Here is a 20557-nt window from a genome sequence, read left to right on the forward strand (position 1 = left end):
CAGGATAGCCACAATCATATTTCCTTTTGCCGAACTTAATTCGACAACTACCATTTTATCTTTCCCTCCCATCTTCTCAGACACAGAGGCGAACCAACGAGCTCCAGCAAAAGATTTTTCAACGTCTACAGGGTTGCCATAGAACACGCAATCATGCCAAAAACCAGCGCAGAACACATATCGCCACATTTGGTGAAATTAGGGCATATATTAGAGTTGTACCATAATTTTAGATGACAATAACCAATAATAAAAATAAAAGCATTAATATTTTAAATGCACATGCACATTTTTGCATTCTACAAAAAGAAATTTTAGACATTGAAAACCTCATGGTTCTTAGAGCTGTTAATAATTAAGAACACAACTTGAACAGCCGTGTTACAAATTAGCATTCACCCCTCCTTTCATCCCGAACCGAGAACCAGCATCTATCTACGAAAATATTTCTATCTATTCGTTGTTAAAAAATTCAGAAAAATAATAATAAACAAGAGAAGAATAATATAAATCTGCAAATGGAAAAAACGACAGTGATAATTCAAGAAAATAAACGCAAGAGGAGTGGTTTCGAACTAGCAAATAGGACAAATCCGTTGGGTTACCAGGTTTGAACTATTATCGCCAAAGTTGGCGATGTTTACATTTACAGGGTTCTCAGCGGAAGTGCTTCCATTTTGATTTTTACGTGGCTCTGGATGTACGAAGCGAATTTGAAAATCATGGTAAGTGAATATTTGCTTTTGGTAGTGCTTAAATATATAACATGTTTTTCCTTTTTTATGTTATTTTATTGTTTGGTTTAAAATGTATTTTTTGAGATTATGTATTTTTTGTTTGCTTATATTGTAGACTTTGGTGCTCCTTTTGACTTTTTAAGTGAAAATATATTGATGTGTACATGGACAAAGTAAAGAAAGTGCGCAATGCAAGTTTGTGCAATTCTGGGATTTTTTTTAAGTGAAAATAAGTCAACGTGTACATGGCTAAAGTTAAAAGAGGGTTTAATCCTAGTATCCGGTGCATACGGGATTTGGCTTCTTTTGGCGACTTTATGATGAGCAGTAAAAACGAAACATATACGATGAGTAGTAAATGGGTCATTCAGAGAATATATATAGTTATACATAGTATATAGTATGTATAGTATATACATAGACGTTCTTTGGGTCATTTTTGGTGTTGGCGATAATTTTCAAAATCGCGCCAAGGCTGCACTGTATACTAGGATTTTACCTTAAAAGAGTGTGCAATGTCATTTTTGTATTTGGGGATTTTTTTTAAAGTGAAAATAGGTCAACATGTACATGGATTTCGTAAGCCAAAATAACGAGTCAAAGAATTGCACAAAATCGGTATTCATGTACCGCCAAACATCGCCAAGGGGTACCCTAAACTATACTTTTACCTTTATTTTTTTCAATTAAATTAAATTTTTATGAAGATTTTAAAATTTACGGAGCAGATGAAAAAACTAATATTTTAGAAACACTGATATTTTTTAAGAAACTGTCAAATTACAATTGACTAACCCAATCTACAGGCTCTTGCTTTATAGTAACCTTCTCAACAGGCTTTTCTTTGTTTTTGGTAGCTGGATCAACAACAGCAGCAGCACTGATTTTCTTTACTTCCACTATTTCTGGATCACTATCAGAATTACACTGCATAAATTCATCATCACTGTTGACTGGTTCAGTTTTACCTACTCCTAATTTCAAAACAGGAAGAGCGTGAGTTTTTAATTGTCTCTTCCCAGCACAAAAATCTTTTGGTTTAAAATGTACTTCGCAGATTTTCAGGTTGTTATTACAATCACTACGCTTTAGTCCTATTTGTTCAAGCCATTCACCCCGAGCATTAGCATCTCTCGGGAAACTGTAAAAGCTTAATTCTGGATGGCGTAAAGAGTCATTAGGACAAGACGGTACCGCACAGCTTTTCATCATCTTTGGATTACGTAAAGAATAATTGCAGAGATCAGAAGTTTACTTCTACAACATCAATTTCTCCTCTCTACAAAAACAAACCATACATCGTTGCCAATCACTTTTCTGTGGTTTGCAGGCATATATTTTTGACAACTGAAGGCCAAGATCACTACTTATTATTTATTGTAAAAGCTATATTTGTCATTCAGCAATATTTAGGAAATTTGCAATTGTATTTTGAAATATTTGACACCTGTAGAACAATATATTGTAAACTTTATGTCTATTTATTAGTATTTGTTTTGTTTTGTTTGGAATTCTTGCATCTTTAATTCTCATAATAATTGAAAGTCATTGATATTGCTATTCCGCTTTGTGCTCTTTGATATAAATAAATACTAATATTTATATATCTTAAAAATTTTATTTACGATTTATCTTTTTTTTTTTTTTTTTTTACTTTGACATAAACGCAATGTAAAAGAGCTGATAATGCCTTGTTGTATATTCGCAATATTTTATGAATCTAAAATTTTCTTTATTATCAATGTCAATCGCAATCTAGAATTATTTTAAGTTATTTCGTTTTTATTTTTTAGGAAGTTTAAAATTTTGGGTTGTGCTAATATTCATTTGCTGATCAAAGTTAAAGTCATTAATGCGTCGAGAGACTTCCTACTTCGAGCGCTTTAACGTTTAATGTTTCTGTAAACATTTCATATACTTTTTTGTTCGAGGTTATTCTTTCGATTGGAACTTTTCCTGCAATGATGTCAGAACATCATTTTTGCGTGTTTAAATTCTTGCTTATATGTCATAATTTCTTCTTGTTTGAGTAAATGATTTTTTTGGTGCAAATTATAAAGGGCTTGAGAAAAATCGACACATTATTATTTATTTAATAAAGTGAAAACGTAAAGAAATGACTAAGTGAATTAAAGAGAAAATTGTACTTTATTTTAAAATGGAATCTTGCGCTATTCCATCGTGTGTGAATTATAATCGTTTAGTTACAGATGTGGGTTTATATCCGTTACCTGAGGATAGAAATGCAAGAATTTTATGGATGCAGGCATTTTGCTTAAAGGAAATTAAGAATCCTTCAAAGTTTAAAGAAATAAAGGTGTGTGGAGAACATTTCTGGAGCAGAAGAAGCAATTCGAATGTTGGTGGTCCCCTAAGTGGACCACAACTTGGGATGCCCACAAATCCTTCACAGAAAACAAATGCGTTAGTCAAGCAAGTAAAATCTAGATTACCACCAAATTATGCTGTTCGGGTGGTAGGAGTATTCAGTGCGCCTGTTAATAAGGTAAACACGTTATATGCATGTAAGAATTATAATAAATTTTTAGTAAATTTCGGAGAACAATCTATTTAGTTCCTATGAGAAATCTGCTAAATATGATAATAAAGCTTAAGAAGTTATGCAGTTTTGTACACAATGTGGATTGCTTATTTAGTCTGTAAGTAGTTAATGGTTTAGGTCAGGGGTTCTCAACCGGTGGTACGCAGAGAATCAAAGTATTTTTAACTATTAAAGTCAAAAATTAAAACCGCAACATCCTGATTGAGTTTTTTTCTCTAACACTCGTAAATTTATGCGATCTGAGCCTTGTTCAGGAGTGGTGGTGGTATTAGTGTTTTGTAATGGTGGTACTAAAGGTTTTCAATTTTTGGTTAGATGGTACACATTAGTCAAAAGGTTGAGAACCGCTGAGATATAGGTATTATAAGAGATACTCCTTAGTTTTTATGTTATATGTAGGAAAACGTAGAGAACTTCACATTCTGTTGCCAATTCATGGTCAGAATGCAAAGCCTGGGTGAAAGTTGTTTACGGTATTGTTTACTTGAATTCATTTAGCCTATGGTTGGTTTTATCCTCGTTAAAATATTAAGATGGTATTTAGTTTCACATAAATACATGACTGTTGAGAAATTCAGCATTAATCAACAGTAGCAAAAATTTTTTTTAATATTGTTTTCTTTAGGGCAAAAGAAAAAAATTGTGATCTAGTTTTTGTTATTTAGGTTTTGGTTAAACATTGAGATGCTTGTGTTAAGAAAAATTATGATCAAATCATTTTTTTTTTTTTTTTTTTTTTTTTTTTTTTCTGTTGGCAAATTTCATATTTATACAGTCTTAAATAAAAAAAAAAGTTTTGTCCAGGAAAAACAAAGTTAGTTGTCATATTAGGATGTGACAGTATTTCATATATTTTTTCACTTTTATGGAATTTTTTCTGTTTTTGAAAAAAAAAAAAAAAAAAATCTAAATTTTATAATAATTTAAAACCATCAAGTGATTAGAATTTGTTCAGTTGTATCATATAGGTGGTTAGTTGTAAATATGAACAGAAAAGGCCTAAATGTTTGTAAAATACTGTATTAAATACATACATTGAACGTTTTATTAACTGGAATGATACTGGAGACTGTGTCAACAATTAATTAACAGTTAATCCAGTGCTTGTTAAAAAACAGGCATGAGGAATAGCATATAATGTAATTGCTTTCAAAATAATTGCATTTTCGAGCAGTTTGATCTGGAAATTAAGTTTGTTTCATTATATAAATTAATATTCAAGAATAAGAACATGTTGTCAGTAATGAAAGAATAAACATCATTCAAAGTGAAGAAACATATGTAAAATAATATATGCAATAAAAAATAAACTTGAACTGTCCCCTCCTCCAAAGAAAAAAAAAAAAAAAATCTGTCAAAACGTTTTTTTGGAGGGGCAGAGTTTTCTTTTTTGCAGATTGGTGATCTTATCTAGCAGACGTTTAATAATGTATATATTCTTGATTATGTGCAATTAAGTTATATATTTTATTGGGGTAAAAGCAATTTCCAAATACTGTGACAGTATTTGCTCTTACTGTTTTTGTTCCAAGCATTTTTATTTTCCTTTTTGTATTTTCTGTAAATAGTTTTATTTTAAATTGTTTGTTACACTAATTTTTCCATTATTTCACAATAAATTAAATTTTCTTTGGTTATACCGGATTCAGAAATATATGAATGGATATATGTGTGCATGTATGTAAACACGAATGTGTATACATATACACTTATGTGCAGACGTATACATTCATACATTTCTGAATCTGGTCCTGATAACAGAACAGTCCTTTTTTTATAATAAATTAAATTTTCTTTGGTTATACCGTATTCAGAACTATATGAATGGATATATGTGTGCATGTATGTAAACACAAATGTGTATACATATACACTTATATGCAGACGTATACTTGCACATACATTCATACATTTCTGAATCTGGTCCTGATAATAGAACAGTCCCCTTTTTTTATACAAGGTCCAGCTAGCTGCCCCTGTTAATTGAGAGTTATTACAAAGAAGTAATAACTGCAATTGTGTTTAGTTACCTTAAGAACATCTACAAGCTCCGATGCTGGGTGTATTAAAATATGAGAGAGCTCAGTGTTGAAAGTATCCAATTCATTGTATAATAGCCAAATGAATTTAAGAAATTTGTGGCCTAAAAGCAGTTATATTGTAACCAACTTAAATATCAAAGCAAGATTTAACAGGGGGAAAAAGCATTTCAGACATAAAAAATCTTATGTATTTTGTAAGTCTACTGTATTTTCTGATTGTGAAATTCCATTGACTTTGGGGGGAGGGGGGGTTAAGCCATATTGGGAGCCCCTGGCAGTAAAATTTGGGGCCTTTTTAAAACTATTTTTGATTTGTGCGCCTATATGCTAGAAAGGCAATTAGTGCTGAAGTGTAATAAATAATTAAATGCACATAATTACTTAATGTAATTCATATTTTAATGAAAATTACTATTTAATATTTTTATTTCAAAGTCTTCTTATATTATTTCCTCCACATATCAGAACTAAAATACATAAAAATTATATGAAGAAATTAAAATATTTCTTATAAAAAAATCAAACTGTTAAAATATCAAACAATCAAAAAATATCAAACTGTTAAAACATTTTTTTAGAATACATTAAAATTAAAATAATTGATTATTAAATTAGATGAATATTAAGTAACAGGTTTAATAAACTTTTTTCTTGACTTTGTGAGCAAATTCATATATTATTTTCAAAGTCTAGATGTTCCTCAACACTTCTTCTTCCATATATATTACAGCCATGCTATATAATTTTTCTTCTGATATCATATTTCTAAAACAGTTTTGGTAAAAGTATAGTTTAGGGTACCCCTTTGCGAAACTTGGCTATTTTTGGCGGTACATGGATACCGATTTTGTGCAATTCATTGACTCATTATATTGGCTTGCTTTTGCGCCAAAAATCGCCACTTCGCAAAGCCAAAATAACAAGACAAACAATTGCACAAACTCGGTATTCATGTACACATCAACTTATTTTCACTTAAAAAAAAAAAAAAAAAAAAAAAAAAACACCTCCGAAGTGCACAAAAATGGCATTGCGCACTCCTTTGACTTTATCCATGTACATGTCGACCTATTTTCACTTAAAAAAATCCCAGAACTGCACAAACTTGCATTGCGCACTCCCTTTACTTTGTCCATGCACACATCAATATATTTTCACTTAAAAAGTCAAAGGAGCACCAAAGTCTACAATATAGGCTAACAAAAAAAAACATAATCTCAATAAAATACATTTTAAACCAAACAATAAAATAATATAAAAAAGGAAAAACATGTTATACATTTAAGCACTACCAAAAGCAAATATTCACTTACCATGATTTTCGAGTTTGCTTTGTACACCCAGAGCCACGTAAAAATCAAAATATCAATCATACTCAAATGACTTTTTACAAACCAGGTACTCTTTCTGATCGAACGCTTCACACAGTGACCATCTGAGCCTTTCTTCCTACAAACCCATTCAAATCCATCTAAACGGTTTTAAAACACACCACAAAAACGCTTACAAAACATCCCATGATTCAAAATTTCCCAGAATCATGCACCCGATTACGTCACAGGGTAAGGGATTAGGGGACCCGATTACGTCACAGGGATTAGGGTTTCCTTCACATTCAACTACTCAAGCTACCATAAATGAAACAACTTAGCGATAAATCAAACAACAACTTCGCCATAATACAAGGGTACCTTAATGTCTACTCTACCCACAGTCCTTTTTAAGACAGAAAGATTGCTCTCTGGAATAGTAAAAAAATATTTGGATAATTTCTACATTAGAGAAAAAATTCAAGACATGCATCGTTTTAAATCTATTTTAACTTTTTTACACAGGCTTAACAGAATAAACACAGAATTTACTAAGTAAACTTTTTTATACGGTTCAATTAATTTAAATTAAAGAACATTTTAAAATTCTCTCTATAATTTTTATAAACTTCATTTCTATGAGTAAGTATTTTGTGACAAATTTAAAGGTAAACGGGGACTTCATATGAATCAATCTCTTGGCCAGTGTAGCAAAACATTTGGCATTGACTTCAGTCCTGATAACAGAACAGTACCATAGTGAATGATTTTTTCTTCACTCTGAAGGTATTTTATTGAATGCCAGAGTAAAATTAAAAATCAGTGTTCCTCGTGTTTTATTACGAAAAAATATAAAATGCCCATGCATAAAAAAAAAAAAAAAAAAAAAAAAAAAAAAAAAAAGGTTCGAAGAAAAACATTGCTGGTGATCTGGAGGTTCCAATTTAAAAATTTAAATCATTCTGAATATTAGACTCATGGATTTCTGAATTTGTTCTGTGTTTCATATTCTACTTTGTAAATCCACACCTGGTATTTTTTATTTATTTTAGCTAGTTTTCTTGCACTATTAAAGCATGTGAGCCCATTAAAATTTCCAAATTAATATTCTTATATTTATTAATGTTAACTTGTATCTATATTATACATATAAAGTATAAACTTGTATCTATATTACATATAAATATATATAAAAGTGAAAGTATAATTTTGTGTGAGGAATACAAATTAAATTTTATTGTTTGCATAGTATATTAACTAAGGAGGTTTTTGCTAAGATTCTGAATTCTTAGCAATTGACTTCATTAAAGTGCAAAATAACCGGAAAAATCATACAAATACAGTCAAAAGTCGTTAATTCGGACACCCACAATCCGGAATGATTTATAATCCGGACCTCAAAGCTACTAATTTTCTGCGCGTGCGTCGCGTTGACGCATGTGCATAAGACCTTTATGGCTGTGAATATGCATGTGCGCATGCTCATAATACGTTTACGCATGCGCGTTTAATGTATAACGGACGGTATAAGCTAAAATGATCTAATTATCTATTTCAGTTAATGTTGCAGATTGCGTTGCTCCTTAATCTTCGAATTGGATCTGGCTTATTATTTTTTGCAGACTGTTATAGCATTTTTATAAAAGTAAGCTTGAACTTTCGATTATGTCAAATAGAATTTCCGGTATATATTTACTAATATGTAAAGGATCTACAAAGCGAAAGTATGTTTCGAAGTCCATTAAACAAAAAGTGGAATTGCTGCAAAAAATGGATAAAGGCATAATCCTTTGTTTATCTAACCATTCCGAAATCTGTTTATCATTTTCATGCTGCTCTGCGGCGGGGGGAGGGGAAACGCCGCAGCACGCAATGAATTGGAAGTTGATCTGTCTGCACTATCCTTATCTTCAGAGCAGATGTTTTTATTATATTTGCCTTATAATTCCTTGCTAAGTGTAGTATTTCATGTCGATGTACTCCGTCTTTGATATGATTTAAATCAAATTCGTCGTCATTATAATTCGCTTCCAATAGTGAAGAAAGTGACACAGAGGTTATTGAAAACGAAAAAATTTCGATTGACAAATTAGTCGGTATTCTCGACACAGCAATTATAGGACTTCAACAGTGGAACTTCGTAACTGAAGAAGAAATTATGTCTGTTGTTAGAATTAAAGAGAAAGTATTATCACATAAAATGAAGCAACTTAAATAACTTGCATTGAAAGAAATGTTTAATAAAGTAAACAAATAAATATGTACATATACTTTTTTTTTTGTAAATTTTGATACACTTTAGATCATAATTGGGTACTTTTCCGTTTCGTCGGCGCAAATCTCGCCAAGCAGACTTTATTGGCGACAACACACAGTATACACATAAAAAAATTTTAGCATATGTTAGTTTTCAAAATTTTTTATTTTAAAGTTATAAACATTTTAATGTCGTTTCAAATTTTGTAAAAAAGTCAATAAGTAAAGGCAATAAATTTGTAAAAAGACAATAATTTAAGAATTTACTATGCTTTCGTGATACAACATCCTGATTCGCCGGTTCATATTACCTGGCCCCAAGTGATCTTATCTCACGTAAACTACGCTACAAAAATCTAATTCTCTCAGTAATTATCTACATTAACTTCAAGTTAAATCTTAATTTAGAATGCAAGTTTAAATGCAAGAATTATTTCAATTCGTACGAATAGCTTACTCAGAAATTATGTAAAACCGTAGTACTTTACTTCACTAGTGCATTGTCATTACAATTGATGAACTTAACCCTTGACTTTCTTGATGAACATGAACTTTTCTATATTTTCGCCATCGGGCGAGCGGTGTGATTGCATCCTAATTGACTTAATTACCGCCCGCGAATGGCCTTAGGGCATAAAATTGGACTATCTAGTAAAAATTCCATGCAATTGTATGCCAGTATTGAAAGAAACAATCAATCTGATAAGAAATGGCTGTGACTTGTTTTGAAAATGAGGAGTAAAAGGTTACCAGCGAGGATATTCCGTTTGGCATCGGTTGTACCATTATTGGCGACTTTATTGTCTGTGCCGGCAAAACGGAAAAGTACCCATAATTGTTCTTTATTTCATAAATTACGGTTTCATATTTTTAATTTTATAATTTGTGCATGCCATCTTACCAGATTTAAACTGATGATCTATAATCCGGAATCGCCGAAGTCCAGACGAGTCCGAATTAACGACTTTTGACTGTATTTCTTTTCTCTTTTAAAAAAGTGCACTCATTCTTGCTGTTTAATAAAAACAAGCTTTAATGTTAAAATATAATTAAAAAATAAACAAATGCGTGGGTAAAAATATATTTACAGGTATTTTTTATACATGAAAATTGGTGCTACATGGATACCCAGTTTGTGCAGTTCCTTCACGTGTTATTTTGGCTTTCTAAAAATCGCCGCTACTCAAAGCCAAAATAACAAGTCAAAGAATTGCACAAACTCGGCATCTATGTAGACATCAACCTATTTTCACTTCAAAAAACGTCGGAGAATTGCACAACTTTGGCATTGCGCAAACCCTTCACTTTGTCCATGTACATATCGATCTATTTTAACTTAAAAATGTCAAAGGAGCAGCCAACAAAAAATATGTAATCTCAATAAACTGCATTTTAAATCAAACAATCGGATAACATAAAAAAGGAAATTCATCTTAGCACTACACAAAGAAAATATACATTTATCTTATTTAGAACTTTCCGTGTCGTCAGTCAAACAAAATTCCTTAACAGCATCCAAAAACTTCTTAAAATTATATGAACTAGAATCTGTGTACTGGCATCACCACATAAATTCACAAAGATAAGAGTAAAAAATATCCTTTCTAGTGTCGATATCCTCCAACGTTAGACCATACACATTTCCTTCTTACAAACAGGACACTTATAATGGCTACTAAGTAAACCTTCATTTACACACCAGTCAATTAATGCTCTTTCCCATTTCGTTCCCAATCATACAGAAACTTCAATTAATCTTACCACATTCATCCATTTTACTGTCTAAACCACAAAACAAGCAACGAACTTCCTAACCAACACACACTACAAGCTCTTACAAATCCTTTCCCATCATTCAAATTCACCGCAATCATGCAACCAATTATGTCATAATAGGGTTTCCATAACATTCAGCTACTCAAGTGATGAATGAATCAAATGGAATAACAACTTGGCGATAAATGAAACAACTTTGCAATAATACAAGGGGCACCCTTAAATCTACTCTAACCAATAATGAAACTTTATCGGATTCAGCAGTTTATGCGCTTCAGATGTGTAAATTAGTGATTTCCAAATAGTTTTCACCCGATTCCAGAAGCTTAAAAACACTTTTACACATTCAAATTAAAGTACAGTAAAGTCCTTAATATGAACTCGCTGAAGGCGAACACTCGTTTAACATAAAAGAATTTCAATTCCGCCAGCAGTGTATATGATCTTATAGGAAGTTTTGTTGGCTAGCATGAATTTCGCTTTGTGCAAACTATGAACTGTTTTTTAGTCTGTTATGTCATTAGATTTTATCATGTAACACGAATTTTAAAAGTTTTCATGGTTAATCTTTGGATTATGGTAACTTGGCGAAAATTTGGCGACCAACCCTGCTAACAGCAACCAGCTAGTTTTTGTTTGAATGCCATTTTGTTTTCACGAAGTAAAGGCATGTTTTTTTTTTTTTTTTTTTACTCAACATTTCTTTCCAACAATCTTCTAGCCGAATTACTCTTATGCTAGAACTTTTATGGAACAAATGTGCTTAATAATGACGAAGATTAGGTGCGAAATTAGGAGAAAGTGCAGAATAGCTCGCTGCTTGCCGCGTTTTTAAGAATTGCACATACACGGTATCATCCATGTACACGTTGACCTATTTTTACTTAACATCCCAGAATTGCACAAAAATGGCATTGCGCACTCTCTTGACTTTTTTCCATGTACACTGCTAAAGTCCTAGCTAGTAACCTTTATCGCCTTACCAAAATGTCGCCAAACTACCTGTTACCATATTCCAAAGATTAGCCGTTTTCATTGGAATCTGATGTTCAAGCAAAAACTGATAGAAAATCTCCCCAGACATGTACAAGCTGTTATCGATGCAAAAGGGGGGGGGACCAACATCATATTAATATATGCCTCAGGACTGAGTCCATACCACTGGCCACATAGGGTATAATACTATATTTAGAATAAGTCTATAAACATTTTCTTCTTGTTTTAATAATAATTGATTTTAGTAAGCATTGATATTGAAGTATAAAGGAACGTATTTAGTTCGAAGCAATAATTTATTTTATATTTTTGCAATTAAAATTTCTTAATTAAATTAAAAATTTATATTAGCTTTTTACGAATAGAGAATAGTATTTGTTAAATTCAAATTTCATTCCTTGCAGCAATGGTGCAAGAGAATTATTAAAATTTAATTTAACTTTACTATATTTTTGTGAAACAATTTTATCTTTTGATGCATATTTATATACTTTTTAGAATACACCATCACCACAAGGGACAGATCTGATACAGTCTGCGCCGAACATTATTTCAGTGAATTCAGAAGTATCTGAACAAAGATCAGCCGCTACCTCAAGAAATAATACTGTAGTAAGTGGGATAACTGTCAGTGGATGCACACTAAAATCGCCCAATGTGTTAAGTACAGTAAGTAATACGTCAGAGTGTGCATACAGTGCAGACATATTCAATAGTGATAAAGTGATTCATAATGTTTCTTCAAATGTGGGCAAAAGTCTGTGCGATATAGATCTTGATTTAGAATGTGAGGAAGAGGATCTCAGTGCTGCTCAAGAAAGCGCACTTAATCAAGAATGGCTGGGCTGGCTATCAGCCAATAAAAGTTTATCTGAATCATCAGCTGAAAATGAGTCAAAATTGTCTGTTAAAAACTTCTCTGAACCAGTCGCTGAGAACTTGTCAAAATCAGATTCAACCATTGAGGGTAGTTATGAATTTATCACTGAAAATAATGAATCTGTGTTACCAGGTTCTGCCCAGTCAGGGTTACCATTTGGTAACAGTATAAAATTGCCAGATGTTATTCCATTGTCCTGTATTCCTGCAGTTAATCCCGTTTTATCTGGAACAGTACCTTACAAGGAACCATTGTTAAATCCAAGCACATTTGTAGCATCTTCAGCAAATGTTGTATCTGCACCTACATTTGTTACACCAGCATCAAATATATTGCTTTTAGCTGCTCAAGTGAGTATCATTGTAATAAATTTTTGTGTCTGTTTTAATGTGTGCTATATTATTACATTTATTTTTCATTTTGTTAGTATTTGTGTTTTCATTCTGTTAATATTTTAAAGTTTTTCATGTTCTTAGAAATAAGTAATTTAAATAATTTTCTAAATGAAAGCTGAAGAGAGAAAATTTGGTACTTTTTGATTATCCGTGAGCCTGCCCTCCAAAGTGTTCGTGAGGCGAAGTGCTATATTATCAGAATAAGCAACCCTTGATGTTGGCAAAATGCATTTGCGTGCAATGTAGGTGTGCACATGCTGCAGACAAATGATAATTTCCACCATCAAATGCAACATTCATTAGTGTTTGTTTTTGTAGCACTGCATGCATTTTTTTAATGAATCTATTGAGTTTGCCGACTGATGAAGAAGGAAGCTCTGTATTTCTTTTAAAATATGATATTTTGACCTACAGCAGAGAGTGAAAAATTCGCATTTCATGAAATTTGTAAATGATTGAATTTTACAGATCAAAATATGTGCTCCAATAAATTGTAAAATTATTATTGCTATTTAAGGGAGAATAGATTGCTGTATATATGGCGAGAACAAAAACATGAACAGTGCCAAATTAATAGATTTTGCAGTTTTTTTTTTCAAAAACAGGCTGTGTTGTGTTCATGGACAACAGTGAAAAAAATATGTAAGGGTTTCCTCAGAAACAATAAGCATTATTTATTATTTAAGGATGATTCTTGCTTTTTTAATTGCATTGATTCTTAGCATAGTTTTCAAATTGACTTGCTTTTGGCTTATTAATTTGGCCGAAAGTAGTTAATGTCTTTTTTTGGAAAGGAGGGGTTGTGGTTAATCAAAGAGGACTGAAAATTTTACAAGGTATGAAGGTTTATTTTCACCCAATTTCTCCGTATTTTCTCTTTTTTTAAAGACTTTTAAATGACTAATAATTTTAAAATGAATATAAATAATGCTTACAAATTTAAAACTAAATATTTTATTGTAACAAAGACAAAATCAACAACCAAAATTTTGAGGTTGAAGGAGAGGAAAATTATGCAAAAGTTGGTACGTATTTAAAAATTTAAAAATATTCCTTGACATTATTTAACATAAACAGCAAAACTTATTGAATGAAAGGTAAGTATTTCTTATTTAGGTTAGTATTTTAAAGTAGTGAAGACTAAAGTATTTAAAATAGTAAAAGTAGTTATGTTCCTGTATTTTAAATATACAGGGTAACAGCAATTTGTATGTCTTCAGCTGACATATTCAAATCAAGCTCAAATCTTAAAGCTTTTTGCGTGTCTACTGTCAAGAGAAAGTGAATTTATTGTAACACTTTGCTGGCAGTTAGTAGTAAATTAAAAACTGCCTGCAAATTAAACATTTAAGTATTAATGTAATGACATAGTACTGATATGAATTAACAGCTGATAGTTTTGTTCAAAAATATTTTAGAATTTTGAAAATTGTTGAGCATTGAGTTTACGGACAGTGAATTAGTAAATACATATTCTGATTTTCTAAATTAATAGATGGTTAATAATAGATTTTGATTTTTCATTTAACCACTTAACTGTTTCATTTTCCTGCCATGTTGCGGCCAAAAATAAGCATATTTTTTATAAACTATTCCGCATTCTAACCGATTATATGAATTCAAATCAGCAGTCATTTGCATTCATTTGCATGATAATTTTTAATTATAACAAAATTAAGGCATTTTTACTTTTTTTTTTCTGTTGAGACTGCGAAACTGGAAAGAACACTTTACAAGATATAAATGTAAAAGAAAGGAATTTGCGGCAGTGGTGGAGAATTACTAGTATCCATTTCATTTGAACATTTCTCATCATCAATATAGAGTTCCAATAAAGAACTTTCAGGACTACCGGAATCATTTATAGAAAATTCAGATTCACTATTTATTCAATATTAGAATTATATTCTGTTATGAGCCATTTACTGTCACCCATCGTTCTTTTATTTCATGACGGAATTGGAAAGAAATACTATTCGCAAAGCCTATTACATTGACTCGTGCAAACAAATTCTTTGAATTTCTTCGCCTAATGAAAAGTGGTAAAAACCTATCCTTGAACTGATTTTACAATCCAATCTCCTCTGGACTACTAGTGACATCTATTAGAAACACTGCAAAGTAAAAAATGTGAAAAAGCCAGGAAAATCAGTGGATTGGTGCAGGAAAATGCAATGTCTGAGTGATTAAAAAAGTCCCTTTTCACGGTACCCGGATGGTGTCCAGGAAAGCAGTTAATTGGTTAAGGGAGCTAATGCTGACTGGGTAATAATTAGAGGCTAATTTTAACTACTTCAAGTTTAATTCTCATTACTCAGATATTACCTAAAAATTATGGTATAAGTTATCACTGATTGTTGAATTAAATAGTAAAAACACACTGAACAAATAGATGAGTTTATTTTGCCTCACTACTTGTCAGGATCAAAATTAAAATATTACAAAACAAAATTATATCTCTTGGATTTGGCAGGAAAACAGTTTGAAACTTATACTCTTGATAAAAATCGAAGTAACTTCTGATCAAGGCTACTATCTACAAGTTGGCAAAACAGCATGGTAACAGCTTTGTAAACAACATGGTAATGGATAGAAGTAGTCAATAAAAGATAGGTGAGTAACAGGGAATCGGTGGAATTTAGAAAACACCAGTGGTAAAAGTACACTTCTGATAACTTTACTGTTGTAACAAATCAAAAACCATATTAACGTTTCTCCCCTCATTTTGAGCTTGCCGAAGGGACTTTGCTCTTCTCCTCCCTAAGGCTTGAATTTGGATAATGCCACCGTTGGTGGATAGCCAAGAAAAGACAATTAAATAGTTATCTTCTGAAGTGTTATGGCATAACATTATTTAACCCATTTTGTAAATATTATGTTTATAATTCTTTTTATATTATGTTTAAAAGAAAATATTTTAAAGATAATTTTCACAAGTGTTTTTTTGTTTAAAATAAAGGAAATGGATATTCCATTTATACTGTTATGATTAGAAAAAGGATTTTAATGTGCAAGATTATTGCTAAAAAAGAGAAAGTAAGGTTTTGAATAAATATATATATATAAAGGTGCTGATAAAATGCCTGTATTCAGTTCTAAAACAGTTCTGTTAACATTCTTCTGGAATGGGAGCTTAGTACTTCTGGAATGGGAGCTTAGTAATTTGAGCTAAAAAAGTCTTTAATTTGGAGAACCCTGCTGAGCTTCAACAGAAACCCATATTGAATATATTATAAGTGAATGAAAAGGGAGTTCAATCAAAACTGCAAGGGCTTCCACATCTACATTTTTTCTAAAATTCAACTCAAGTTTGGCTTCACCAAATCTACTTTAATCTTTTTATGCTGCTCTTTCTCATCCATATCTTTTTCCAAACGGAATCACATTATGCAGTTGCGCATTATGTTTGATCACCCACTGCAAGCCTGATATTTTCATATCGTATGCCTTCTAGCTACAGCTTCATGCAAGACTCATTGAAAGTTTGCATTATTGTGCATACTGTACTTTTTGAGTTTGTAAGTGTCGGTGTGCGGAATGCGACAATTAATATCCGTGGAGGCCTTTCACTGCATGGTGGATTAACACACATAGAGATGGTTGATTTTAAATAATAAACATTTAATTACAAAAACTGCTTATTACATTAGCACTAAAGATATTTGCATCGAAGGACAAAATGCGACAGAGTATGAAGTGAGTTTAGCGCGTCCTGAAAATTTCCGTTACAGTTACAAATTCGGGCTCACAGTTGGTGAATAACAAAAACAAATTCCTTTAGTATTGCCACAGTACTCCCCCTCCAGTGTCAACGAAATTGAAGGTACTGATGGTTGAATCAAAATTTACGTCCAGAACATGTATGCCGAGGAACATCTTGCTTCTGTAATCCAGGCACAGATGATGTTGCAGTGGCAACTGGAAGTGTAGACACATGGGGTGAAGGTGTCGGTGGCTTTGAAGGGGGTGTGATTGAAATATTGGTCATGACAGTTTTTGGTACAAAAATAAAGGCCGGTCTAAGACGATATATGCTCACCACTGTCTCTTTGTTACCGATACGTATACGATAGGTCTTAGATTAAGACACAATAGCACGGCGAACAAATACTAATTCATGGCTCATTGTGATTCATGATTTTTGTTGTTTGACTTCTGAATTAGGTCTTGGATGTGTGACCTAGAACCAGATGTGGGCCCGTATATGTAGGCTCCAAAGACTTTTTTGATGCATCACACTTTAAAAACAAATGCGATGATTTAGCGAGCTCTTTGGGAATAAACACAGGTCTTGAAGAATGTACACTTGTGGGTGTAGGAACTAATGCAGCCGTGGCTTCACTCAATTTTCTGAGAAACGCATTGAGGCCCGACACTGATTGATTTGTTTGGAGGGTTTATAAAATTTCCAGGTAAACATAAATTGACACCATAGATCATTTCAGCACTGGATGAACCCAGGTCCTCATTAAAAGCCGTTCTTAATCCTAGCAACACTGTGGGAAGAACATCAACCCAATGAACAGAAGTATGGCATCTAATGGCCTATTTAAGATGACCTGTTAAAGGGCCATTCTTTTCATGACAAAATGGCAGTAAGTGCATAATAATAAGTTACAGTAAAATTCTTTGTTGCAGTATTATTATTGGCTTAATGCAGGAGATGTTCTGATCAAAATTTTAGGAGTTTTAAAATGGGTTTCTTTAACACAGCTGAAGGCAGCAGCAAGCCACTGCCAAAACTGAAAAATTTTCTTTGTCTTTTGAGCTTTAATTATACAGTACAAAGTCCATAATCTGAACTCGTCGGGACTTCTGCGATTCCGGATTAGGAGTTTTTCCGGATTTTAGATCATCAATTTAAGTCTAGTAAGATGGCATGCAGAAATTATACAATTAAAAATATGAAACTGTAATTTATGAAAGAAATAAAGAGCAATTATGATTTAAAGAATATATATATATATAAAAGCGCTTAATATTTATTTGTTTACTTTAGTAAACATTTCTATCAATGTAAGTTGTTTAAGTTGCTTCATTTTTTGTGCTAACTCTTTCTCTTTAATTCTATAAACAGACATAATTTCTTGTTCAGTTACAAAGTTCTACTGTTCAAGTCCTGTAATTGCTGTGTTGAGGATTCCGACTAACTTGTCAATCGAAATTTTTTCATTTTCAATAGCATTCTCTGTTACTATCTTACTATCGGAAGCACGCATGGGTAAATGCTTTATTGGCTTTACGCACATGCGTAGTGGACGCGTGCCTCAAACGTGCATGCGTAAATGCATTATGCGCATGTGTAAGTTTGTGGCTTTGAGGTCCGGATAATGGACGTCCGGATTAGAGACTTTGTACTGTATAAGCGGAACAGATGGAAAAAGACCATGGAAAAAATTAGTCATGATTTGGCAAAGACTAAATAGAGTGGTATGAGTTTGGTGGCAAAAGTAAGTTTGTGTTTCTCTTTGCAGGATTTTTCTTTGCCACCAGTGGAACTTGGCCATGTAAGAGAAAAATAGAACGTCAACAACAAAAAAAGTGTTGAATAATGAAAGGGTGAAAACATAGCTGTGGCTAAAAAAAGGTGCAATAAATTATGTTTAATTTATAGTTACTATACATACTTCAAACCGGGGCTGTGGAGTTGGAGTTATTGAGTCGGAATCGGAGTTAGGCAAATTTTGGGGTAAAAGGAGTCGAAGCTGGAGTTGCTAAAATCGGGTCGACTCCGACTCCAGTTTTTGTTGGACAGTTTGAATTTGAATGAAATTAAAGTGAATTGGGAAAAAATTAATGACATACTGAGTTATTATTTTTATTTATGAACTATATACATTAATAAATAGTTATTTTCTATTTTATTGATATGTTAATAAATAAATTAAAGGGAGGAGGATGCATGTGATATTTGCCATTAGTTATTAAACTGCTTCATTCAATTATTTCATTTAGTTACAGATCTCACTGGTAAATTTAGGTAAGCTGCAATAGCAGCAAGAACTCCCAAAATTGCTGCCATTCTTAAGAAGCGAGCAGGAAAAGGAGCAATTATTGATCAAGCAATGCAATGGGGAAGTACACATTTGATGATATAGAGGTTGTTAGAATTAAGAGCTTTTTTAGAAGTTGTAGAGAACCCTAATGGTTCACTAACTGAAAGACTGTGCAATGATCTTTCAGAATTGGAAACTCTTCTTTCTACACCGTATATAGCCACAAAAAAGCTACAATATGAAGAATTAAGAGGAGGCGAGAATGGAAGAATGTGATGTTTGTTCTTTCTGAAATGGAGGGTTTATTGCAAAAGGAATCATTTCTTCAATAAAGAAAAGAGAAACTAGTTTGCCAGACAATGAGATCTTGCTGGGTTCAATATTGTAGATCCAAAGCACCGAATTGGATGATGAACAAATTAAGAAGGCAAAGAAAGCCATCTATGAACTTTCAATAAGGATGAAATTATTTTCAGAACAATTGGAGTATTCAAATCAGGACAGTCAAATTGCAAACATTGAAACTGAGTCTCTATCATCCTCTTCCATTGATGAACTAGATTTTGAGAAATATTTTTGGATAATATTGAAAGGCTAAGACAAAGCAAATTAAAATACTGAACCAAGAGCCTTTAGATATAAAAATGAAAAAATACAAGCAAGATTTCTACACGGCCTTTTGAAGAAATAGAGCAATATGATTGCTCTTGCAATGCACTTCTTTTAGAACTTATAAAAATCTATCCTGAAAAGTTAAAAGTAGCCCTAACAGCTCTTCCTCCTACTAAAGTCAATATGGAAAGATTCTTCTCAGCTTTGAAGTTTATGAAATCGGATCTATGGTCCTCCAACAAAGAAGATCTTGCCAAAACTATACTTCTTCATAGAAATAACTAATGCCAGTTTTTCCATTTCATAATAAATGCTAATTAATATAAATAATTTGCTATGCCATCATTTTTTTTTTCTGTAGCATCTATTATTTCTTTTATATTAAAAAAATAAGCTGTAACCCTTGCGCATATGTTTACATATATGTATGAGTGAGTCGGAGTCTAAAATTCCAGGAGTCGGAGTAAGTCATTTTCTCTGCTGACTCCACAGCCCAGCTTCAAACAGTCTTGTCATGAAGGCGGTTATATTTTTTTAAAGTTGCTGTATCTCATAGTTCTTTTCCTAGTTATTATAGTTTATTTACTACATTTTCATATCAACATAACTTTTAAATATTGGAACTTATTTCTATAGTTTTTTAAAAATAGATATTGTAAATTCTGTACTTATGTACCGCCACCGCAGCAGAAGTTGTGATGATGCTTCAATAAAGAGCAATCCTGTTATTCGCACATAGTTATCTTTTGGATTCTTTTTTGTCTTGTTGTTTGCTGATTTTTGATGCCATTTTTTAGTGCTACGAAAATGCGTCTTTGGGATTTGCCAAACACAGAAGAAAATGCAATTTTATTTTTTCAGGAGCGAAATATTTTATCAAAAAAATGAAAGTGTACCAATTCGTGTGATATGAAACTTTATTTTGGTAAACACACGTTTTGGAAATGTAACTTAAGACAATGTGATCAGCAAGTGGGACTTAGAAAAGAAAACT

The 20557-nt window shown here is 32.1% G+C and overlaps 1 protein-coding gene across 2 annotated transcripts in view; it reads left to right on the plus strand.

The window, feature by feature from the left end:
* The first annotated feature begins 2580 nt into the window (after positions 1-2580).
* Positions 2581-20557, plus strand: part of row (zinc finger domain-containing protein relative of woc) — a 236958-nt gene continuing 218981 nt past the window's right edge. For both annotated transcript variants that reach the window (XM_085814104.1, XM_085814106.1), the window contains exons 1-2: positions 2581-3243; positions 12179-12910. In XM_085814104.1, coding sequence (XP_085670230.1) covers positions 2896-3243; positions 12179-12910 — 1080 coding nt within the window. In that variant the 5' untranslated portion in view covers positions 2581-2895. The remainder of the gene's footprint in view (positions 3244-12178; positions 12911-20557) is intronic.

Source organism: Stegodyphus dumicola, chromosome 3, assembly GCF_044657685.1.
Source record: "Stegodyphus dumicola isolate Sdum_Otavi_A_Nest chromosome 3, ASM4465768v1".
NCBI lineage: Eukaryota > Metazoa > Arthropoda > Arachnida > Araneae > Eresidae > Stegodyphus > Stegodyphus dumicola.